Raw genomic sequence first — 22,421 nt, 5'->3', positions numbered from 1 at the left:
TTGGGTGGGCATGAGAGGCAGAAAGGACTTTCAATATTAGTGCAGACCTGCCAACGTGTGTGAATTTGTTGCACTCAGCATACAAGTTGACTCTTGAATACGCTTGTATGCTTCCCTGCTCGCCATTTTGTTGGTTTCACTTTTGAGCTCAGTCTGTACAGTACAGATAAATAAACAGGTATGGTCAGTTTCTCAATAGTAGGGGGGTGCGAAAACATTTCTGTCCCGCAGTGGGCATGACAGAAAATAATTGAGAACCACCGTCTTAGGCTGAGTGTAGACAACTACCGTGTATCCCACTAGACATTGATTTTTTTCCTGGCCATTTCAATGTAAATCCCAAGTGTGCATACTTGGACATTGCACATAATATGCATTTGCGCATGGAAGTAAGCTAATCCTGAACCGCAGCACACAAAAGGGTGAGAACGTGTCAAAACATGCGCCCCTACTGTGTTGCCTGTGCTATTTTCCTGACAAACACACCACATGCTGGCGCTGTAATTAAAGCCCTAAAAATGCCCAAAAAGGCATATTGTTTTACTTAACGTTCACATGTACAGGTGTGAAATGCTAGTCTTGTCACGCTGTGCCAGACTGGCCTTACATGTAGAATACTTTCCACTAGTCAACTAAACACAGAATATTGGAGGATTTAGTATGAGGGTGTGAAAAGATTTGAGGTCAAGTGAGGACATAAGTCAGTGTGCATCTTATTTATTCCATTCTTTCGCTCTCATACACACACACACACATTCCAAAACAGCCACAGCTTCCTCTGAGCCAAGACCGCGTACCATTCGCCCTTAAATTAGAATACATAAATAAAAGCTGTTTGCATTATAAACACTCGCTGTGAACACATTCCAAAAAGTTGTAGTGAGACTGACTTTTCTTGCAGCGTTTGCATAACCGTCATTAGGTAGCTGTACTCTATTTACATTGACAAGGAAAAAAACAGAAAACAGATGCTTTTTTTTTTTTACATTCATGTGCCATCAAAAGAAAGGAAAATAAAGAAAGCTTCTTCAGTGACTGCGCATTTCATTGACAGAACAATTTGTCCCTCACAAGAAAAGCTGTCATTTTGTCACATTACTCTCATCCAAGCCACAGCTCTTGCTCCCTCTAGTGGCTACAGAAGACACTACATAGTGCCTTTAGGAAAAACCTCTCACTGATTCTATTAGAAGCTTAAAAAACTGTAAAAGCGACCTTCTTGGAGCTCCGAAAGCACCAGTTCATTTTTAAAAAATGGATGCAAAGTGTTTAAAGGTGTGTGTAGTTATTTGAGTAAAGTCAGTAAACGACAAGTGAAGCTAACTTTTTTGTTATCCATCCAGGAGGGAGCGGAGTGTCCAAAGAAACATTTGTGTCGGGAGTCATGAGGGAGCCGCTCGGGTGAGCTCTTCATTCTTCGTCGGCGTTCTTCAGCATGAGGATGGAGTTGTAGATCTTGAGGGCGGGGCCTAACTTGATGGACAGGATCTTGACAATGTCCGATTGGTTGAGGAGCAGGAAGGCCTCGCCGTCTATTTGCTGGAGAGAGAGGAAAAAAAGGGTAGTAGATATGAACAGAGTGATCACTACTAAAGATGCTATAAACATCATTGATTACCTCGGTTTTAAATGTAGCAGCGTGCTCTTTACAGCCTGGTAGCCCTTTCACGAAAGTGGCCACCTGACGGAACAACACACTCCAGTAAGAAGTGGCTCATCGGCAACAATGCCGAGTGTGTACGCTCTACACTCACCTCCTCAGAACTCCACGCCGCCACCCGCTTGGCCGTCAGCCCCAGAACCTCAGGCAGCAGCTGACAGTGTTTGTCCCAGCACAGCGCCACCCGGTGGTGGGGAGCCGCCGTCAGGCCGGGGGAGAACACAGATTCGTGGAGGGCCTGCTGGAGGGAAATTGAGTCTGCCGGAGAGGCTGCGAGGCAGAGCAGAGAGACTGTGCTATTATATTATATTCCATGTTTTTCTTTATATTTAATTCATTTTGCTTTTTCTTTGGCTTTTTTAAAAAATATTTTAAACAACACTTTAATACACAATTCCAAAAGAGGGACCAGCCTGAACACAAGTTACACAAAGTAAAAGGTGAGCGCTTTGTTTCTACGTATCATAAACTATTAACAGCGGTTAACTTCTTTGCACACTTGGACATGTGAGATGTGACGTGAATAACCCTTTAGACATTTTAGACTATTTTGACTGATCTTTCAAGGCACACAGACTACAGTGTTCTATGGCTTTATAAACATGGAACCTACCAAAAGAAAGATTAGACTCCCGTCTTTCATCAGAAAAAAAAAGTTTGTCTCTATCTTTTTCCGTTCTTTAGTAATCTGCAGTAGAACAACATGCAGTTAAGTTTCAGGAAAATATCAGTTCCCAACTAAAAAAGGGAGAATGCGTTAAAATGTTCCTACAATGTGTAACCCCCTGCACGCTACACTCCTCCACGTTCTTCCGCTTCCTCCTTGCTGTCATGTATGTTTTTTCCACTCAAATTCACATTCCGAGCGCTTATCAAATGCACTTCTGCCACCTTGTGGCCGTTTTTATGGCTTCAAACTGCTCTAACAGTGACTTCCATGAGTGTGCACTTGCATCATCACCTGTTATTGCCTCTCGCACAAAAAAAATCAATACTAGTCTTTGGGTCTGAGTGTTCGGGTTTATAAAAACATATAAATACATCTTTGGTTGAGTTAAAGATACATTTTTTAATAAAATGTTTTTCCATTTTAATATGAACAGTGGTTAACTTACTTTTACACATTGGCATTTGTGACGCACATAACCACCACATTACGCTGCCATCTTTAAAGGCACACTATGTTAATGTTTTTACATGGTTAGCTTAGTTACACACTTGAATGAATGTTAAAATGTCACTTGCAAAGTTGCCTACAGTTAATAAAGGCTGGTACCACTTTCTCATAAAGGTTTATGAACATGATATATTGCCTTTCTAAAACACATAAGTCATGAGAGATGAGCGTTGCTTACAAGTTGTATACTAATGGAAGCAGCTCATAATTCATTCATGACGCACCGTCCACATTAGCTACTTACAAACTGTATCAGAGCAAGGTCATCAAATATTTAACATAAGACTATAGAGTGCAGAGCCCTCAGAGTTTATAATTAGTAAAAAGTGGGGAAATTGTTTAACCCCCCCCCCCAAACCAAACAAATTCACATAAATCCAGTGCGTTGTGTAGCTGGCACACACCTTTACTATCGACTGCCTCTTCTTTCACGTAGTGCATTTTCAGATATTTGGGGACTGGAGCAGTCCTGCAGTAACAATGTTGGAGGGTTACGAGAAAAATGTCATTGCTTGCGTTTTTTTGGTGTGAAGAGACTTTTTACCGTTTCAGTCTGGTTCCATTTTGACTCAGCTCGCTGACACCGCCTGGTGGCTCCGGCTGGCTGCTGCAGCTGCTGCGGCCTGAGAGCTCAGCTTCCGCCTCCACCGGTTTCCTAGTAACAGAGACAACTGACCCTCAGGTACGGAGCACTGCATTGGAAAGCAAAGCACAAGCGAGGAGGCGTTGTGAAGAGTTAACCCTTTGTATATGAGCTGAGGCGGACCTGCTGTGGGAGTTGTCGGCCACCTCGGGCAGGTCTGGTGTTGATGCTGTCGGCGTTGTGGCGGTTGTGTTCGGTTCAGGGCGCCGCCCGCGGGGCAGAGGGCCACTGAGCGTGAGGGGTCGCTCTCCACTGAGACGGTCTGGGAGCAAGCTTTCCTTGCTCAGATTCATCTCTGAGTAGGGACAGCTCACCTGACTGCACAGGGCACACTTTATTGAGCCGAAATGTCACCTTTAATATTTATAAATCATTTTTAAAGCTGGAGCCTATCTCAGGTGACAGGGCAAAAACAGGACTGACGTGTAATGTGTCCCATAACGAGGTCCTCTGATGTGGCCGAGCCCGTTGCATCCCGGGGTGGGACATCCCTGTCCTGGGGGACTCACCACATCATTAGAACCTGAAAGGACACAGATTTCTAATCCATTACAGATTCCATTTCCTTGTACAGGTTAAGAGCAGAGGGGTTACTATCTGCTGAGTCATCTACTCCAATTAAAAGTTTGGCAAGGAGCGCAACACAAGTGCCTCACCATTTGGATGATGGAGAGGGTGTCCAGTTTTGTGAGACCAGCCTACAGGGTGCAGGTCGGGGCAGTCAGTCTCCACCCAGTAGTCATACTCTGGACTCCAACCATCAAAATGTATCTAAAAAAAGAAATGTAGGTGTAAGACCTGAGCCCGTGTGTGAGTGGTGATGGTGATGGTGCACCTTGAGCCGGTGGTCGTCTGTGTCGGCGATGGTGGCAACACGAATGAGCATGGGGTTCCTCTTATCAACAGCTTCTACCCTCATGCCCACTTGGAAGCCATGCGGCGGGCGCTGCCACAAAAGCTACCGTTAGGCACAGTTCATTTCACACTGTGTACGTGTGTTTGTGTGGGACGTACCGGTTTGAAGGCCCGAGCAGGAGCGGCCTGTGTGCCCGTCTCCTCCAGATATTTCTCCCAGGAAAAACTCTTCGGTTGCTTATATTCTGGTGAGAGCCAATGACGACATTGTCACCTCACTTGACATTGAATCTTATGTGCAGCCAAATGATGTGTTGAGCGCACTAGCAGCAAAAGAAGCATGCGTTCCTACACAGCACTAAAAACTAGGGGTGCTCCGATCAGGGTTTTATGCTGCCGATTTCGATACCGATCATCCAGGACTGAAATCGGCCGATACCGATCACATGGAATAATTATACATTCCAATTTATTTATAATGAGTGCTATTGGCCAGGGGTGCCCGTATAAAGGGGAAAAGTCAGGACAAGTACATAGTCCCTTGACAGCCAGGAGGCCCAAAAAAATAGGTAATTACTAATAAAATTAGTACTTAATTAATAAAGGGGGGCCAAGCTCACCATACTCCATCAAGTGTTTGTTCTTCAAATGCTGTATTAAATTAAAGCTTTATAATGTGCTGCCCCCGCAAGATAGTTTTCGTGGCAGGTGTTGGTAGGGACGTTCCACACGGCAGACTTTTGGCACGCCTGCGCGCTGTGAAGCAAAGCGGGAGGATGACACTGGCAAGACACTATAATGCACATGGATCGCTGCGTCTTGCATTAGTACTAGCCACAAGTGATTGGTGTTGAAAGGCATTTATCGGCATATGCCGATCACGTGACTTTTCACGGAAATCGGCCAATATTGATTGGTGACCGATCGATCGAAGCATCCCTACTATAAACACTTCTAACTAAATAAAGGTTAAAGCAAACTAATTACACTTAAAAGTCAGAACATTAGGTACACCTAACCAATAATAGTAGTATCCAATACAAGAGCTGGATCAAAATAAATCTTTACACTGCATCATACTGTAAGATGTTTCTCGTATTTTGTAGCAAAAGAAGGTAGCCATATTGCAAACTGCTTTAGGTATGATGCAATAATAATAATAATAATAATAATAATTAAACTCTGATGCAGCTCTTGCATTGGACCTCATTAGATTGTGCCAAGCAAGGCAGCAAGCAGACAAGCATTGCCATCTATGTAGAATATCTACAATAGTTGGACCCTAGAGAACAGCAAAGTAGTTTAATACTGACCCACGTGTGTCTTGGTCTGTGTCTTACCAGCTGGAGTGGTCAGAGTCAGCTCGGCCTCCTCGCAGTAGCCTACAGGGTGGATGTATGGACTGCTAGCGTCACACCTTCACACAGGTACCAACATTCAAAGAATGGGACATTAGGAAGCCCGTTATGGAAATGGTGAATTGTACAAACCGCAGTCTCCTGTAGTTGTTGGGTCTGTGGTTTACAGCAAATAACCGCAATGGTCGCTTAATTAGCACCGGGTCAAAAAACACTGGCAGCTGTGGCCGTCGGCAATCTTCTGATGTGCTTTGTGAAAATTAACTCTACAGGATGGCAGTAGCTACATTGGAGTGGTCAGAATTCAGCAGTTTTATCTACCTCCGCATGCGCTGCATGCATACATTTAACTCATCAATGCTATTTAATGCTGATTGAGCAGTGTTTGCCACAGAACTGCTTCCAATTAACACCCCATCTTCTTTGGTAAAGAAACGCCCCAGATAGCTATTTACATGAAGTATGCAGGGAAGATTCATGCTTGTGCTTAAACAAATCTTGTTTGTGCACCTCGCCGCTGGGCTCACCAGTAATCATACGTGTCGTCCCAGTTGTCAAAGTGAATCAGAAGTCTGTTGTCCACTACGGCTGCAATGGTCGCTACGCATATCAGTGACGGGTTCTTCCTGTCGACCGCCTCCAGCTTCATGCCCGCTCGAAACCCGGACGGTGTCACAGACTACGAGGAAATAAATTTATGTGGGTTTGAATGGAATTAAAGGAAAATGTGGACGGCTTTGCTTGATGAAGGTGTGAAACGCTCACTGTGTTGAGGCTCTTGAAAAGGTGCTTGGGGGCCAGCTGGGCTCTGCAGTTCTTCACGTACATGCTCCAGTTAAACTCACGATCCTTAAAGTCTACAAGAGTCAAGTGGGTGTAAGGAAAGGCTTCACACGTCTGTAGGCACGTGATCAGAGCATGTGTGCATGTGACTACCTTTAGGCAACAATAACTTGTGTCCATTTTTCTCACACCAGCCTGCTGGTTTCAAATCCCACGAGTCAGCATTCGCCCAGAAGTCGTAGCACTCTGGGTAGCCGTCAAAGTGGAGCCTCACTCGATAGCCTTGGATCTGTTCACAAAGAGATAGGAGCAGTGAGGCCAAGTGACTCTCCACTCGCGCTTCAACAAACACCGGTGGCACCTTTACCTCTGCAACGGTGAGCACACAGAACAGCGACGGATGACACGGGTCCAGCCCCTCCAGCTTCATCCCCATCTTGAAACTGTTGCGGCTTTGAGGAAAAGACTGATGCTGCAGGATGAGCAGAAGTTCAAAAATAAGGTACGCTGTTTTGGTTCTTGACTATATGAATGAGTAGTACCTCTTTGAACAGTTTGACTGGAGCAGCGACGGCCTTCTCCTCCTCCAGGTAAGCCGGCCAGCTCCACGCCCGCTTCTTACTCTGAGGGGCTGCGGCTGGTGGGCGGAGCAGAAACATAAAATAGAAATTGAATGGTGCTGGTAGATAACAACAATGTATTGAATATGCAACTGGAATAAAGTACAACATGTGTCTTGGTGTGAGATGGGCACAGATAGGGAAGGGCGTGTGTTATCTTGGAACAAGAAGGATCCACTTGACGCAAACATGGACACATTATATTCCCACACACTACCATGAGACACAGTTATGTACAAACTTAATGTGATTTGCATGTGAGCATACCTAAAAATGGACAACTATGACATAAAGAGTACATCTGACTGTGTCACATACCAAGTTTTGCCATCTTGGCGCCTCTCCTGCCTTTGGTCGCCTTGGTTTTCTCCTATAAATGTGGAAAGGGAACGGTTGTGATTGCAGTGTTCTCACAAACTGTGGTGCTGAATCAGCGAATACTGCCTACCTCTTGTTCCTCTTGGTTGTCTTCCTCCTCATCACCAGAATCCATATAGATCTTCCTCTTTTTACGCACACGTTTCCCTAGCGTCTCGCTTTCCACTACCTGACACTCTCTGGCCTCGCCCGGAGATGACCTGAACAAAACAAATAGATTTCCATAGGCCAAACTTGTTAAAAATACACAGGTGGTTATGTGTTTTTTTTACCTGCCACTGGAGGGCTGGGCACAAATGGTGCTACAGAACTTTCCCTGTAGGAGGGCATCCCGAGCGACATGACCACCACAGGCCTTGCACTGCGTAAGCTCCTTGTTTGAACCAACTTCAACACTTGGAGCAACCTCTACTTTGGAAGCTTCTGTAGTGGGGGACTCCTCCAAAGACAAGACAACAGGAGCAGGGGCTGCAAAAAAAAGAAGATAAACTTACATTGATGCACAATTGGCTAGTTCACATAAGATTCAAGATTCAATAGTTTTATTGTCATATGCATAGTAAAAGAGGCAGGTATACTATGCAATGAAATTCTTATTCTGTTCATTCTCCCAAGAAAAGAAAGAAAACACAAGAAAATGAATAAGAACATAAGAAACATATATACCAATAAATTAAGCAACAACAACAGAGGAGACATTAATACAGATAAATAATCCAAATAAATAAATAAATAAATAAATAAAGTGCTATGAGTGTGTGCGTGTGTTGCGTGCGGCGTGTGTGAGTGCTTCGTTGAGAAGCCTGATGGCCTGTGGGTAAAAGCTGTTTGCCAGTCTTGTGGTCCTGGACTTCAAACTCCTGTAGCGTCTGCCTGACGGTAGGAGTGTGAATAATGAGTGTTGTGGATGTGTGCTGTCCTTGATGAGGTTGTGTTTTCTTCGTAGGAGTCTAGTTTTATAAATGTCTTGCAGTGAGGGGAGGGCTGCCCCAACAATGTGCTGTGAGGTCTTGATCACCCACTGGAGTGCCTTCCTATCACGTGTTGTACAGTTACCGTACCAAACAGTGATGGAGGCGGTAAGGACACTTTCAACTCACAATTTTGGTGGACATGCCAAATTTCCTCATTCTTCTCTGGAAGTACAGTCTCCTTTGGGACTTCTTCATAATTTGTTGGGTGTTGTGAGACCAGGTGAGGTCCTCGCTGATGTGTGTGCCAAGGAACTTGAAGGTTTTCACCCTCTCCACCTCAGTCTCATCAATAAACAGGGGTCTATGTGGCTCCTTTTCCCTTGTTCTTGGGTCAATGATCATCTCTTTAGTCTTATCTGTATTGAGAAGGAGATTGTTATCATGACACCAAGCTATGAGGTCCGCCACCTCTCTTCTGTATGACGTTTCAACACCACCAGTGATCAGGCCGATGAGTGCAGTGTCATCTGCAAATTTAATGATGCTGGTGTTGTTCTGGGAGGCCACGCAATCGTAGGTGAAGAGCGTGTAGAGGAGCGGACTCAGCACACACCCCTGTGGGGTCCCAGTGCTCACAATTCTTGAGCTGGATGTGCGATTGTGGACTCTGACTGACTGGGGCCTGCCTGTTAGAAAGTTAAACACCCAGTTACAGAGGGAGGGTGACAGACCAAGTGTGAGGAGCTTATTTGTGAGTTTGTGGGGGCTGACTGTATTAAAAGCAGAGCTATAGTCTATAAATAGCATTCTGACATATGTGTCCTGGCCCTGTAGGTGTAAAAGGGCCGTGTGGATGACAGTGTTGACTGCATCATCAGTGGACCGGTTCTGGCGATATGCAAACTGTAGAGGGTCCACAGTTGCCGGGATGCTCTTTTGATGTGGGTCATGACTATTCTTTCAAAGCACTTCATTACAATAGGAGTGAGTGCTATAGGGCGATAGTCATTCAAGCAGGTCACGTTGCTCTTCTTGGGTACGGGCACTATGGTGGTGGACTCAAAGCAGGTCGGTACAGATGCTTGTGCAAGCAACAGGTTAAATATGACAGCAAGCACATCAGCAAGCTCTGATGAGCAAACCCGAAGTGCACGGCCTAAGATGTTGTCTGGGCCTGCTGCTTTTCGTGGGTTTGTTTGTACATTACAGTATCTCACCACCCCTTACATTTCAGCAACCACTTTTAATTAATATAGAAATAGAGTAGATTATGTAAAGCAGTCAGTGTACAGCTTGTATAGCAGTATAGGTTTACTATCCACTGAAAATGAGTCAACACACAGCCATTACTGTCTAAATAGCTGGCAAACCAAGTGAGTTGCAAGATAATTGGGTCTTGCCTTACAGTCAAGCATGGTGGTGGTAGTGTCATGGTCTGGGGCTGAGTGAGTGTTGCCTGCACTGGGGAGCTGCGGTTCATTGAGGCAAACATGAATCCCAACATGTAGTGTGACTTGATGAAGTAAAGCATCATCTAAACTGGGCCGCAAGGCAGTTTTCCAACATGATAAAGAGCCCAAAACAGCTCCAAGATGACAAGTGCCTTGCTGATGAAGCTGAAGGTGATGGTGTGGTCAAGTATGTTTCTTACACACCTGAACCCAATTGAATGCCTGTGGAGCATCCTCAAGCGGAAGGAAGGAAGATGGAGGAGTGCCTGACTTGTGCAAGAGGATTCCAGTAATAACCTGGATAGAACTATGTTGGAATTAATCTTTCCCTCAATGAACCGCAGCTCCCCTGTGCCGGTAGCACTCATTAAGCCCCAGACCATGACGCTACCACCACTATGCTTGACTGCCGGGATGACATAATTGTCTAAATAGCATAATTGGCCATGATGCATGTGCATGTTTTATGGGATACGTGCTTTCATGTCAATGAGACCAGAACTTTTAAAAAGACAATCAAGAGGGGCCTGAATACTCATTAAATAGAGCAATTGACTAAGTTGTCAACACTGATCCCTCCTGCTACATCTTATTCTCTGGCAGAACTGGGGCCTCATTTGTAAAGGATGTGGCGCACAAAAAAAGTTACGTCAGCAGAGGTGAAATGTGTGTAAGCATCTTACACAGCTAGCATTGGTATTTACAGTCGTCCCTCGTTTATAGCGGTTAATCGGCTCCAGACCAACCACGATAACTGAATTTCCACGATATAGGATTCACTGTTAGTAAATGTAAGATTTTTGTAGGTAGATCATAAAAATAAAACATTTATGACTTTCTAAATACGGTTTTTAACATTATTGGAGCCCTGTAGACATGCAATAAAACACCCATAGTCATCTTTACACTTCTATTATTCATTGTTTACAACACATTGGGCAACAAACTCTGCAGGGACTCGAGACGGCCGCTAGCTAGGAAGCTAGTGAGCTAACCAATTAGCCTCGAATTTATTTTGTCTAAACTTAAGATGCCAAAAACATACCACATCCACACGGAATGGGAGGAGATTTTTTTTCACTCTATCATATTGGACAGGCCATGGCTGACTTCATGACTTCATGCAGTGTTAAGTTAATGTCATGTAAGGTAATGTCTCAATGTTTTGTGTCATTACTGCCGCCTACTGACCAGAATACTACATATTACTTGTATTTCAATATGTTTTGACTAATAATAGACCATAGTCTACCCCGAAACTGCGATCATTTATGAATTCATTTCTGAAAAAACGCAATACAGTGAGTGAGTGATAATCGAACTGCGATATTGCAAGGGACAACTGTATAGAAAAACTTTATGCGGAAAAAGCAGGGTATTCCTGCACATTCTTTCACCTATGCGTGGAGCTCATGCCAAGATTTCAGACACAGGAATCAGCCACGCCAGATGCTGACGCCACAAAATTATGGGTGCACAGATTACAATTTTCTGGCCGATACTCGATCTTTAAAAAGCCTGACCTGCCGATTCTGATTTTGCCAATACCGTTTTTTTTTACCTTCAAAGTTCCAATCTTATTTTTGTTGAAGATTGATTGATTGTGAAGATTGAACAATACTGGTGAAACAATACAAACTTGTTTTAACTGCACATGAGGTAGTTGTCTCAATCATAATAATTGATAGTTGCTGTCCAAACTACTAAATGATATCAGTTCCTTTAGTCTTTTTTCCCATTTTAAAAACCAAACAAAACTTGTACAAAGGGTTACACTGTAGACCTCATCTGAGCGTCTTATCAAAAATAAAGTGCACAGCACTAAAAATAGCTGGTCGTGTAATGCCATGAAAGCCATCATTTTCCTCGTAGTAGCTTTGCTCTTTTCACTGCACATAAGCACGAACAGCAGGCCGCTGCCTGGCTCTTTGCCCCAGCAAGCTTTAGCCTTAGCTCAATTGCTAGCTGTCAGTCTGGCAAAGCAAAAGGGGACAGTGGCTGACTTTCAGACCTTTGCAGAGGTACAGTAGATATGATCGGTTTCATATGCAAGGATCAGCCCATCACCCATCCCCCAAAATTAGCGAAATCGATAGCTCATCTGGACAATTGATCGGTGCATGCTTCCACAATAGCTCATACTCACGTGAAGAAACACAGTTGAATTATAAAGTACATTGCACCATGTATGTTTCGCAATGTACAAGCCTTCCTCTAATTGCAGATATATTGTATAATGATTTGTTAAAGTTCAAATATCTACATAGAGTTTTCATTTATTATTGTTTGTACGCAGTTATAATTTTTTTTTTTTTTTTTAAGTACGGTACAGTAATCCCTTGTTTATCACGGTTAATTGGTTCCAGACTCGACCATGATAACTGAATTTCCACCAAGTAGGATTCCTTATTTATAAATGAAATATTTTGTAGTTAGAGCATAGAAAACCTGTTTACAACCTTCTAAATATACGTTCTATAACATATCAGAGCCCTCTAGACATGAAAAAACACTCCTATAGTCACCTTCACACTCGTATTACCCAAACAGTAGACAAAATAATGCCATTTAAGACCTAAATAAGACTTGTGCTCGTGTGTGTTACTATACGTGTTCTCTAGGGCAGTGTTTTTCAACCTTTTTTGCGGCAAGGCACCTTTTTTTTATTGAAAAAACCACAAGGCACACCACCAGCCAGAAATGCTAGCAAATAACTCTATAGCCTACATTGACAATATAAAGTTGTTCTCATCACAGACGTCAGTGTAGGAATCAAATAAACAAAAATAAAAAGTATTTTAGAATCATTCACATTTCTACTCACAGTGTGAAACCTGGGCCTGTTTGGATGAACACAGAGCTAATATCCTGGCAGGAATAGAAAGACACACACAACGCTCTTCCTCAATAACTCTCAGTCTCGTTTGGAGATGGTGTTTAAGCTTACTTGTGACCAGAGTGCTGTTGGATAGCTTTTCACCACACACCAAGCACCAAGCACAACGTAATCGTTTCCTTGCATCCCCAGTGAAAGTAAATCCAAATGAAAGACAACTAGTGTTGCCTCACGCAAGAGATTTTGCTTGAGCTATCTGTCTTTGCTTTCTTTTGACCTCCACTCATACTTGGGCCTTCATCTGGGTCCAAATTTTTTCCAGGGTGCAGTTCAGAGTTAGCATCTTTCCTTTTCAGAAACTTCTCCATCACTGTTTCGCTCGGCACAATGCCACTGTCACCGCCATCTGACCATCCATGCATTGATTATTTTGCCTGTACAAAGCAATTAGCTACCTGCTGCCACCTACTGATATGGAAGTGTATTACATGGTTTCTCTTACATGCCGATCACTACTAGACAGCACAGACACTCGGCAACTGCACATTATTTGCGTATAATAATTAGGTGAAATTGGATACTTTCCCACGGCACACCAGACAATCCCTCACGGCACATTAGTGTGCCACAGCACAGTGGTTGAAAAACACTGCTGTAGGCAGGGGTCCCCAACCACCGGGCTTGGGCCCAGTACCGGTCCGTGGGCGGGGCCGAACTGGGCTGAGGAAACCTTTCAGGCGCAATGATTAAAAAAAAATACAAAAAACATACTTTTGTAAATAACTAAATACAATTTTAAGTAAATGCATATCAATTTTGGAAATATGGGTCATTATTTTATTAAAAAAAATAGTATAGTTTGAAGTTTTTGCATGTTTATGTTGTTTGTTGCAAGTGTCCCACTTTGTTTGACAGTCCTTGAACGCACCATTGTACGTGCGCTAGCCCTCTCCCACTCTGCACAGATTGTCAACTATACTGTATTTTTATCGGGGTTTTTTCACTTCATATTTTCTCCCAAATGCTGATACTCTGTGGGAATGCATCAAGGTAAAGTTTGATGACGTTATTGAGTGCTAATGTGTATACAGTAGACGCCCCTAAAACATAAATAATCCGTTCCAAGAACCTTGATGTTATAGGGATTTTATGTTATACGAAGCATAAAATACATGTAAATAGCCTAATCCGTTCCAAGATCTTCCCAAACTCACACCTTTGGGCCTTCAAAATATTCAAAGTCCACCAAATATGGTGGGAAAATATAAGAAAACAGCATAAACATAGTAGAGTAACATTCCAATATAAAATAAGGTAATAAGGTATAATGGTCGATGGGGAACGGCCGTATAGTCTAGCAACATCACTTAATTTCATACTTCATGCTTCTGGATCATTTCCTGCTTTGTTTCGATCGACAACTTTTCCCTTTTTTTCTTCTGCCTTACACTTGGTTTAGGGCCCATGACTCCGGTAATTTTAACACAAAGAAAAGTAAACAAATTAAAAAGAGATTTCAATGCGTGCAAACTAGTTTAAGGGCAACTACAATGAGGAAGGGAGCAGCATGTCTCTCACAAACACACCGACGCGCTGGATTATCAGCCAATGAGATGAGAGCGTAGGCAGTGCTCCAATCATCAACCAATGAGAGCATGAAGCGACAGAATTTCAGTATAACTTCCTGTTTCGTTTCGATCAACAAACTTTTCCCTTTTTTCTTCTCACTTACACTTGGTTTAGGGCCCATGACTACGGTAATTTTAACACAAAGAAAAGTAATGAAATTAAGAAGAGATTTCAATGCGTGCGAACTAGTTTAAGGGCGACGAGGCGATGAGGAAGGGAGCTCACATACAAAAATGGACGTGCTGGATAAGTCAGCCAATGAGATAAGAGCGTAGGCGGTGCCCCGATAATCAGCCAATGAGATGAGAGCGTAGGCGGTGCCCCGATAGTCAGCTAATGAAAGCGTGAAGCCAGAAGGTGTCACCAAGTGTACTGTTAGTCTCTCTGTCGCTTGCACCGACTTGACGCTTTACGTTATATGGAATTCCTGACGTAATATGATGTGAAAAATGTACATAAATTCTTTACGTTCAGTGGAATTTACGTAAAAGGAGGTTTGCGTTATGTGAGGTACTACTGTACTTGCTCTGTGCACAGCTTCAAGTTAATTCAGGCTAGCACACTGCCTGTTAGCACACACATCAAGCAGCGGCGATATAATCATCTCTCTGAAAAACAAACTCCAAGCTTATAGTGGTGGATGGTGGGTCTGTATTCACTTTGTGCTTTTAATTTGATGTTCCTCCTGTCTTAGTTTTACACAATACATACTAAATGAGATAAATTACATCGCTACACAACCCCCACCACCACCACCCCGGTCCGCAGAGATTTGTGGGAACACGAGCCAGGCCGTGGGTCTAAAAAGGTTGTGGACCACTGCTCTAGGGGACCTAAAAGAGAGGGACAGGAAGTGACGTCGGGGGTTCAGAGGTGAGTTTCAGCTTTGCGTGGGTAACGGCCGCAAAAGTAGCCCATAGGGATTTTATATTGTGCCTGTTGTGATACACAGTGGTGTGAAAAAGTGTTTGTCACGTGTCACATGTGCATGTTTGCCACACTTAAACGTTTCAGATGATCAAACAAATTTAAATATTAGTCAATGAAAACACAACTGAACACAAAATGCAGTTTTTTAATAAAACTTTTTATGTACAGTATGTTCACACTGCAAGTCAATTCCGATTTTTCATACGTGACCTGCATCTGATTTTTTCATGTCACTGAGAACAGTACAATTCCCATTTTTTCTATGCGACTCAGGCCTCGTTTATATGTGTATATGTATAAATCTGATATGTATCCGATGCCACTGCAGTATCCAACATATATGTCATCAAAAGGCATGGTTTATTGTGTAGGACTTGGATCAGGGTACTCACCGATGTAGGCAAAAGTTCTTCTCATCCAAAAATTATTTTTAACAGGTGTTAGCGAAGCAGCTCTTGTCAATGGCTCACCACTCCTGCCTCAGACATCCACTCACACACACGGTCCTTGGAACAGACGTCTCAGCAAACTGTCTACGAATTGCCATAGCCAAAATTCTGGCCCTCTTTATTCTTAATCTCCTACACGGAATGATTTGGAGGAGAAAATACTGACTCCCATTGCACAATATCCTTGAAATTGCCACAGACACTTTAAGGAGCGCATGTTTGTAATGTGCAGATCAATACTGAAATAGCAATACTTCCGATACCAGCTCTTCATGCTCTGAAGTCTGTATGTATGTACTTTATTTATCCCACAGCGGGGAAATTTACTAGTCAATTCTGAAAACAAAATATTGATACTTTTGATACTTCAGATATATGATTTTGTTGCGGCATTTTGTCCAAATAAATCAATAAATTGTCTCATCAATGTCTTGATTTTTTATGCTATAATTTGAAATAGTTTATACTACTTTTTAAAACTTACCGGTTTGCACATAGTATCGTATCGGTATCGCCAATACGAGCCTGAATTTTACCCGGTATCGGCTCGGAAATTAAACACACTGCAGAACACACACTGCAGCAATCCTCACTTCTGTAAAACACACGGAAATACGAGTGATGTCATGCTTTTGTGCACAGAAAAACAATCAGATTTAAACAAAAAATGTGGTGTTACTTTTACGACAGATGTAATGGGACACACACCTTCCAAATAGTTCACCTTTTGTCTCGTCAGACCACAGAGTATGTTCCCAAAGGTCTTGGGGATCATCAAGATGTTTTCTGGCAAAATTGAGACGAGCCTTAATGTTCTTTTTGTTCAGCAGTGGTTTTGGTCTTGGAAGTCTGCCATGCAGGCCGTTTTTGCCCAGTGTCTTTCTTATGATGGAGTCATGAACACTGAACTTAACTGAGGCAAGTGAGGCCTGCAGTTCTTTGGATGTTGTTACGGGGTCTTTTGTGACCTCTTGGATGAGTGCTGCGCTCTTGGGGTCATTTTGGTTGGCCGGCCACACCTAGGAAGGTTCACCACTGTTCCATGTTTTGGCCATTTGTGGATAATAGCTCTCATTGTGGTTTGCTTGAGGCCCAAAGCTTTATAAATGGCTTCATAACCTTTTCCAGACTGATAGATCTCAATTCATCTCAGTTAAGTTATGATTTAACAGGGGGTGGGGCAATCACTTTTTCACACAGGGCCATGTAGGTTTGAATTTTTTTTTGTCCCTTAATAATAAAAGCTTTTATTTAAAAACTGCATTTTGTGTTCATTTGTGTTCTCATCGACTAATATTTAAATTTGTTTTATGATCTGAAACATTTAAGTGTGACAAGCATGCATCAATTAAAGAAATAAGGAAGGGGACAAACACATTTTCACACCACTGTAATTCAAACCTGCATTAATAGCCTGTTGTTCCGGCAATCAAGTCTAATCTTTTTGACTCTCACCGAACATGACAGCAACACTACTGACACCTAGTGACCAGTGTTGAATACTACATTTCATCAACGTATTTGAATGCCTTATATTTCTGTTTTACTTCATTTAGCCATTTTCATGTTTGAAAATGCTGAATTCAGGAAAAAAGACATAATATTTGCTTAAATCCTAATAATAGGCCGTATTCAAAACAAAACAGTATCATTTATTAATTTATATACTTTAGTAAAACCGTGATAAGAGTGAAGCTGAGAAATTCAAACTGCAATGTGGCAAGGGACGACTGTGTTGTTTATTTTGCTACATTTTCAATTGATTGGCATAGACAGCACTGTAGAAATAGGTCCAGTGGTGCGTCCCTTACTTTGTGTGTGCACAGCAGGAAGGCAAACACAGTGACACGAAAACAAAAAATATGCATTGCAGCAGAATATTTCGTTTGATTAAATCATGTTGGGAATTAAGGAAATGATTACATCGGGTTCCAATAAATTTTGACTTTGGGAGTTTGTCTAACTGTGGAGTTGTTGGCTATCACGTATATTACTGAGATGTGATAGCATAGTATTATCATCACTGCTCAAATATCGTATACAGTACAGACATACACTCAACAGTTATACAATAAACAACAGACAGTGCCAATAATTATATCAAAATCACCTTGTGATCGCCACAAATAATACATATATATATATATATATATATATATACACACACACACATATATATACATACATATATATATATATATATATATATATATACACACACACACACACATATATATACATACATATATATATATACATACATACATATATATACATACATATATATACATACATATATATACATACATATATATATATATATACATATATATATATATATATATACATACATATATACATATACATATATACATATACATATATATATATACATACATATATACATATACATATATACATATACATATATATATATATACACATATATATACATATACACACACACACATATATCAGTACCTTTTCCTTGCGATGCTGCTGACTGACTCTTATGGGCTGGTACCGCTGTTGTTTTACCCTGTGATTGGCCCTCTGGTGGAGGGGTGGGACTGTGAGACGGCGCCGGATCCAAAGTCCCACTTTTAGTCTCTGGCTCCTGCCCTTTGACCTCTACGTCTGTCACGATCTCAAGAGTGCCAAACTCTGTCATACGGAACTGAGGGACACAAAAGGTATTTAGGTTAGAGGTCAGACACACAAAAGATGGACATGCTGCAAAGAGAGATGACTTGCTGTACCCTGATGTCACTTCCTGGCAAAGTGGCAATGCCATCCTTCCAGTCCAGAGCCCCCATCATGTCAAACTCTGTGCCCTGCGAGGGGCCATCACTAGGTGGAGTGTCAGCCATTCCCAATTCTCAAGAATCCCACACCTGCAAAAACATTCAGATTTAACATACTGCAATATCTGGTGTAAAAAAATGACTAAATAATCGTATCAGAGGTGTAGTCTTTGACTATAGAGTTGGTAAGTCATGTCATGTGGCAGGGGTGTCTCTACCTGCACTTGTAAACAGCGATATGCAACATCACCGCTAGATGGCGACGATGTGTCCGTCTTGCAGGATACACCATGCACTTCGATTTCACACAAAACACCCAATAATAACACTCTTTTGCAGGCCAACTAGCGGATAAATGTGCTCACAAACGGCCCCATTAGCATGAACCTCCATCCAGATCACTGGCAAACAGAAGAAAAGCGCCCCCAACTGAAAGTTAACCACATAAGTTCATCTTTTCCTTGTTTTAACAGTATCTCTGAAAGACGTCCGTTTGCCTCCACGTAAACAAGTGTTGGGTTTATTTGTTTGACACTTTCAACAAGAACGCAGTTCCCCGCAGCGACCGCATCAACTTAAAACCGTTTTGACCCCATTTATACTGCGATATAACGTTTTAGTCCTGACGCAGGCTCAACACTGGAATAAGATGATGTTTCTGTTTGTTTGATGGCGTCAATCTTGGGAAAAGTAACAAACGACCCGAGCTGGTGTGTGTGTGAGGGTTAAGTTTGACTTTGTAGACGACGGCTCCATTGTTTTAATTCCAGCCGTAAATAAAGTGTACGTAAGAGAGCGCCCATGATTAGCATTCGTCTTGTACAAAATGGCGGCGCGTGGGGAAGAGGCCACCAACACGTTGAAACTTATGTCAATTACTCAAGTTAAGCCTCGAAACAAAGCACACACAATGAAGCCTGGTGTCGAGCAAGGACTGACGTTTGCCGTGTAATTTCCTGACTAGTTGTTTTCCCCCGTCATGGTTATTTTCTTCACTTTCCCCCCCTCTGTTGTCACGGAATGTCAGCCCAGGTTGGCTAGCTAGCGCTGACACAAAGCTAACTGTCAGCTAGCTCCGCTCTGTTCTAACTCAAGCGGCGGCGGCTAAGCGGCTAGCATAGCATTGTGATTGGATGCAGCCAGCTAAGGGCGAGCTGTAATAAATAAGTTTACCGGTTAATAACAACAGGAAAAGACGTCTCACGACTCTCTAATATTTAACACGTCGCCATTAAGACTGACAGTAACATCGAGCAACTGTTATTGTCTTCGGCATTGTTGCGTGATTAAATTCTTCTAGAGAAACTTGAAAAAACGATTTATTCTCACCGTTCACAAAAAATCAGAGTGGAAAATAATAACACAAAACAAGAGACACCCTTCTTGGCAAAACAGCGACGCTCCAAACTTGCAATAAATCACCATTCCTAACGCACTGTGTTGTTTTTTTAAAAATGTGGAACTCACCTCGTTTCTCTTTTAACTCTTATTTAGAGCTGCTGGGGAGAGGAGGCTGCGCATGCGCGGAAGATGCGCTGCCTTGACAAGTTTGGCTCTCTCTGTAAAAAAAAAAGTTTACAATCGGTGATCAGTAGTGCATGACAATCAGTCATAACAAGTCACTTTACCACCGGCGATGTTGCACACAAGCCACCGGCTTGGGTGGAGCTGTGCGCGCATTGTCTGCCGTTAACGTCAAGGAGCGGCGATCAAGCCCGCCCACCCAAAAAAACGACGGTTTGCTGGCATTTTATTACACCATCACCTCATGTCAATATAAGTCAAGTTATCCAACAACAATGTGCTTATTATATGGCGGAATACTTAAGTACCAGGTGCCTTACGCAATGCATGTGCATGCAAATCAACCCGCTCTCGAAATGTGCCTTAAAATCATCATTTATCGACACAGCTTGAGCATTTTTGCTTCATTTGACGTACTGTCGCCACCAAACTGTCCTCATATAACCTGCAGATTCCTGCCGTTGTTTAAGGCTGCGTGTCACGTTTTACCTCGAAGCACCGCAGCGAGTAGTGAACATGCGTAACAACACACACACTATCGTGTTCATTGAGCGGATTTGTGGGAGAAAATGAGGACACGATGGGAAAGAAGAAGTCATTTTAGCGAACAAAGGCAGTGCCAGCTTTCAGGGGGTGAAGTGCAGGAGAGGAGAAGCGGCGGCTCCGAGTTGTATTGTCATGGGTTGGTCGCTAGATGGCAGTAGGGGATCGCGTTTTGTGACGAGGAAGAATTTAAACGTTATTAAACTACAATACTGTATATTCATATATATACCTTTATCTGAGGCAGAAGTAGTTTTAGAAGATTCAAAAATATGAATAGGTACTATTTTTAGAGCATTTTTGGGCAAGGTGGCATTTTTGAGTGAGGTTTTGTTTTCAATGTGACATAATAGTGCATGAACGTTGCTGCCAATCATTGACCCATCTCTGCGTATATTAGCAATAATAAGCAAATACTCTCTGAAATCTATTTCATTGAAATTATTGATTGGTTTAAAGTGGGAAAAAAATGTTTTGGGAAGCAGTCATTTTGTCGTTAGGGTGAAATGCGTGAGTGAATTTTAAGGACTCGATTAAGCGTTATTGAAAAAGAAAAAGAAGAAAAAGAGCTTAGTGTACATTTATATTTTGTGTACACGTGTACAATAACAGGAAGGTGCCTCATTTTTTTTGTTCTCAGGACACTGAATGCGAGTTTTTGCTTTTAAAACCGACCCTAGAAAAAATTATGCAAAAAAGAGGGAAAAAGTGAAAAAAAAACATATTGTATATGGTCTTTTACAGCAGTCTTGGGGAAGCGGCCATTTTTGTTGTTGTTAGGGTTGCAGTGGTGTGGAAAAAGTGTTTACCCCCTTCCTGATTTCTTCTTTTTTTTTGCATGTTTGTCTCACTTAAATGTTTCAGATCATCAAACAAATTTAAATATTAGTCAATGACAACACAACTGAACACATCCAGTTTTTAAATGAAAGTTTTTATTATTAAGGGAGAAAAAATCCAAACCTACATGGCCCTGTGTGGAAAAGTGATTGCCCCCTAAACTTAATAACTGTTTTGCAGCAACAACTGCAATCAAGCGTTTGTGATAACTTGCAATGAGTCTCTTACAGCGCTGTGGAGGAATTTTGGCCCACTCATCTTTGCAGAATTGTTGTCATTCAGCCACATTGGAGGGTTTTCCAGAACAAAGCGCCTTTTTAAGGTCATGCCACAGCATCCCAATAGGATTCAGGTCAGGACTTTGACTAGGCCACTCCAAAGTCTTCATTTTGTTTTTCTTCAGCTATTCAGAGGTGGACTTGCTGGTGTGTTTTGGATCATTGTCCTGCTGCAGAACCCAAGTTGGTTTCAGCTTGAGGTCACCAACAGATGGCCGGACATTCTCCTTCAGGATTTTTTGGTAGACAGCAGAATTCATGGTTCCATTTATTACAGCAGGTTTTCCATCTCCTGAAGCAGCAAAACATCCCCAGACCATCACACTACCACCACCATATTTTACCTGTGGATAATGGCTCTCCCTGTGGTTTGTTGGAGTCCCAAAACCTTAGAATTGGCTTTATAACCTTTTCCAGACTGTTAGATTTCAATTAATCTGAGGCAAGTAATAAAAAGTTTAATTGAAAAACAGATTTTTTTGTTTGATCATCTGAAACATTTAAGTGTGACAAAAAAAATGTGTGCAAAAAATAAGAAATTAGGAAGTATATGTGCGAGTGGATTTTAAGCACTCGCTTAACCGTTGTTGTAAAAATAATGACAGAAACCAGCTTCTAGTGTACATTTATATTTTGTGTACAAGACAGGAAACTGCCTCTCTTCTTAAAGTGGACATTTTTGTCCTCGGGACAGTGAGTGAGTTTTTGTTTTTGAAACTGACCCTAGAAAAAAAACGCAGGAAAAGGGG

General features: G+C 42.2%; 1 protein-coding gene across 6 annotated transcripts; it reads right to left on the bottom strand.

The window, feature by feature from the left end:
• Nucleotides 1-712: 712 nt before the first annotated feature.
• Nucleotides 713-20,167, bottom strand: l3mbtl1b (L3MBTL histone methyl-lysine binding protein 1b). Of its 6 annotated transcripts, XM_054782921.1 has the most exons (23): nt 20,116-20,148; nt 19,955-20,046; nt 18,443-18,577; nt 18,165-18,360; nt 7,747-7,942; nt 7,545-7,674; nt 7,415-7,466; nt 7,019-7,113; nt 6,844-6,948; nt 6,630-6,765; nt 6,459-6,550; nt 6,221-6,372; nt 5,649-5,752; nt 4,495-4,580; nt 4,316-4,426; nt 4,137-4,251; nt 3,904-4,003; nt 3,604-3,798; nt 3,382-3,492; nt 3,242-3,306; nt 1,755-1,930; nt 1,619-1,681; nt 713-1,539 (listed from the first exon to the last, which is right to left on the bottom strand). In XM_054782921.1, the coding sequence occupies exons 3-23, from the start codon at nt 18,551-18,553 to the stop codon at nt 1,411-1,413; spliced, it is 2,520 nt and encodes an 839-aa protein (XP_054638896.1). In that variant the 5' UTR covers nt 18,554-18,577; nt 19,955-20,046; nt 20,116-20,148; the 3' UTR covers nt 713-1,410. The 6 variants fall into 6 exon arrangements, with proteins under 6 accessions (XP_054638896.1, XP_054638900.1, XP_054638895.1 ...); XM_054782925.1 differs by having other exon boundaries at nt 5,676-5,752; nt 19,955-20,167; XM_054782920.1 differs by having other exon boundaries at nt 19,955-20,166.
• Nucleotides 20,168-22,421: the final 2,254 nt, after the last annotated feature.

The sequence above is a fragment of the Dunckerocampus dactyliophorus genome, chromosome 7 (assembly GCF_027744805.1).
Source record: "Dunckerocampus dactyliophorus isolate RoL2022-P2 chromosome 7, RoL_Ddac_1.1, whole genome shotgun sequence".
NCBI classification, from domain to species: domain Eukaryota; kingdom Metazoa; phylum Chordata; class Actinopteri; order Syngnathiformes; family Syngnathidae; genus Dunckerocampus; species Dunckerocampus dactyliophorus.
The sequence above is the reverse complement of the archived record's forward strand: the minus strand, read 5'-3'. Positions and strand labels throughout refer to the sequence as shown.

Bases quoted from the DNA above. Each gene is read 5' to 3' on its own strand.
- l3mbtl1b (XM_054782920.1), bottom strand. From the start codon at position 18,553: ATGGCTGACACTCCACCTAGTGATGGCCCCTCGCAGGGCACAGAGTTT. The intron at 6,373-6,458 runs GTGAGCGTTTCA...ATTTCCTCGTAG, and splicing joins TTTTCAAGAGCCTCAACACA to TCTGTGACACCGTCCGGGTT. The intron at 4,427-4,494 runs GTACGTCCCACA...CTTTTGTGGCAG, and splicing joins CTGCTCGGGCCTTCAAACCG to CGCCCGCCGCATGGCTTCCA.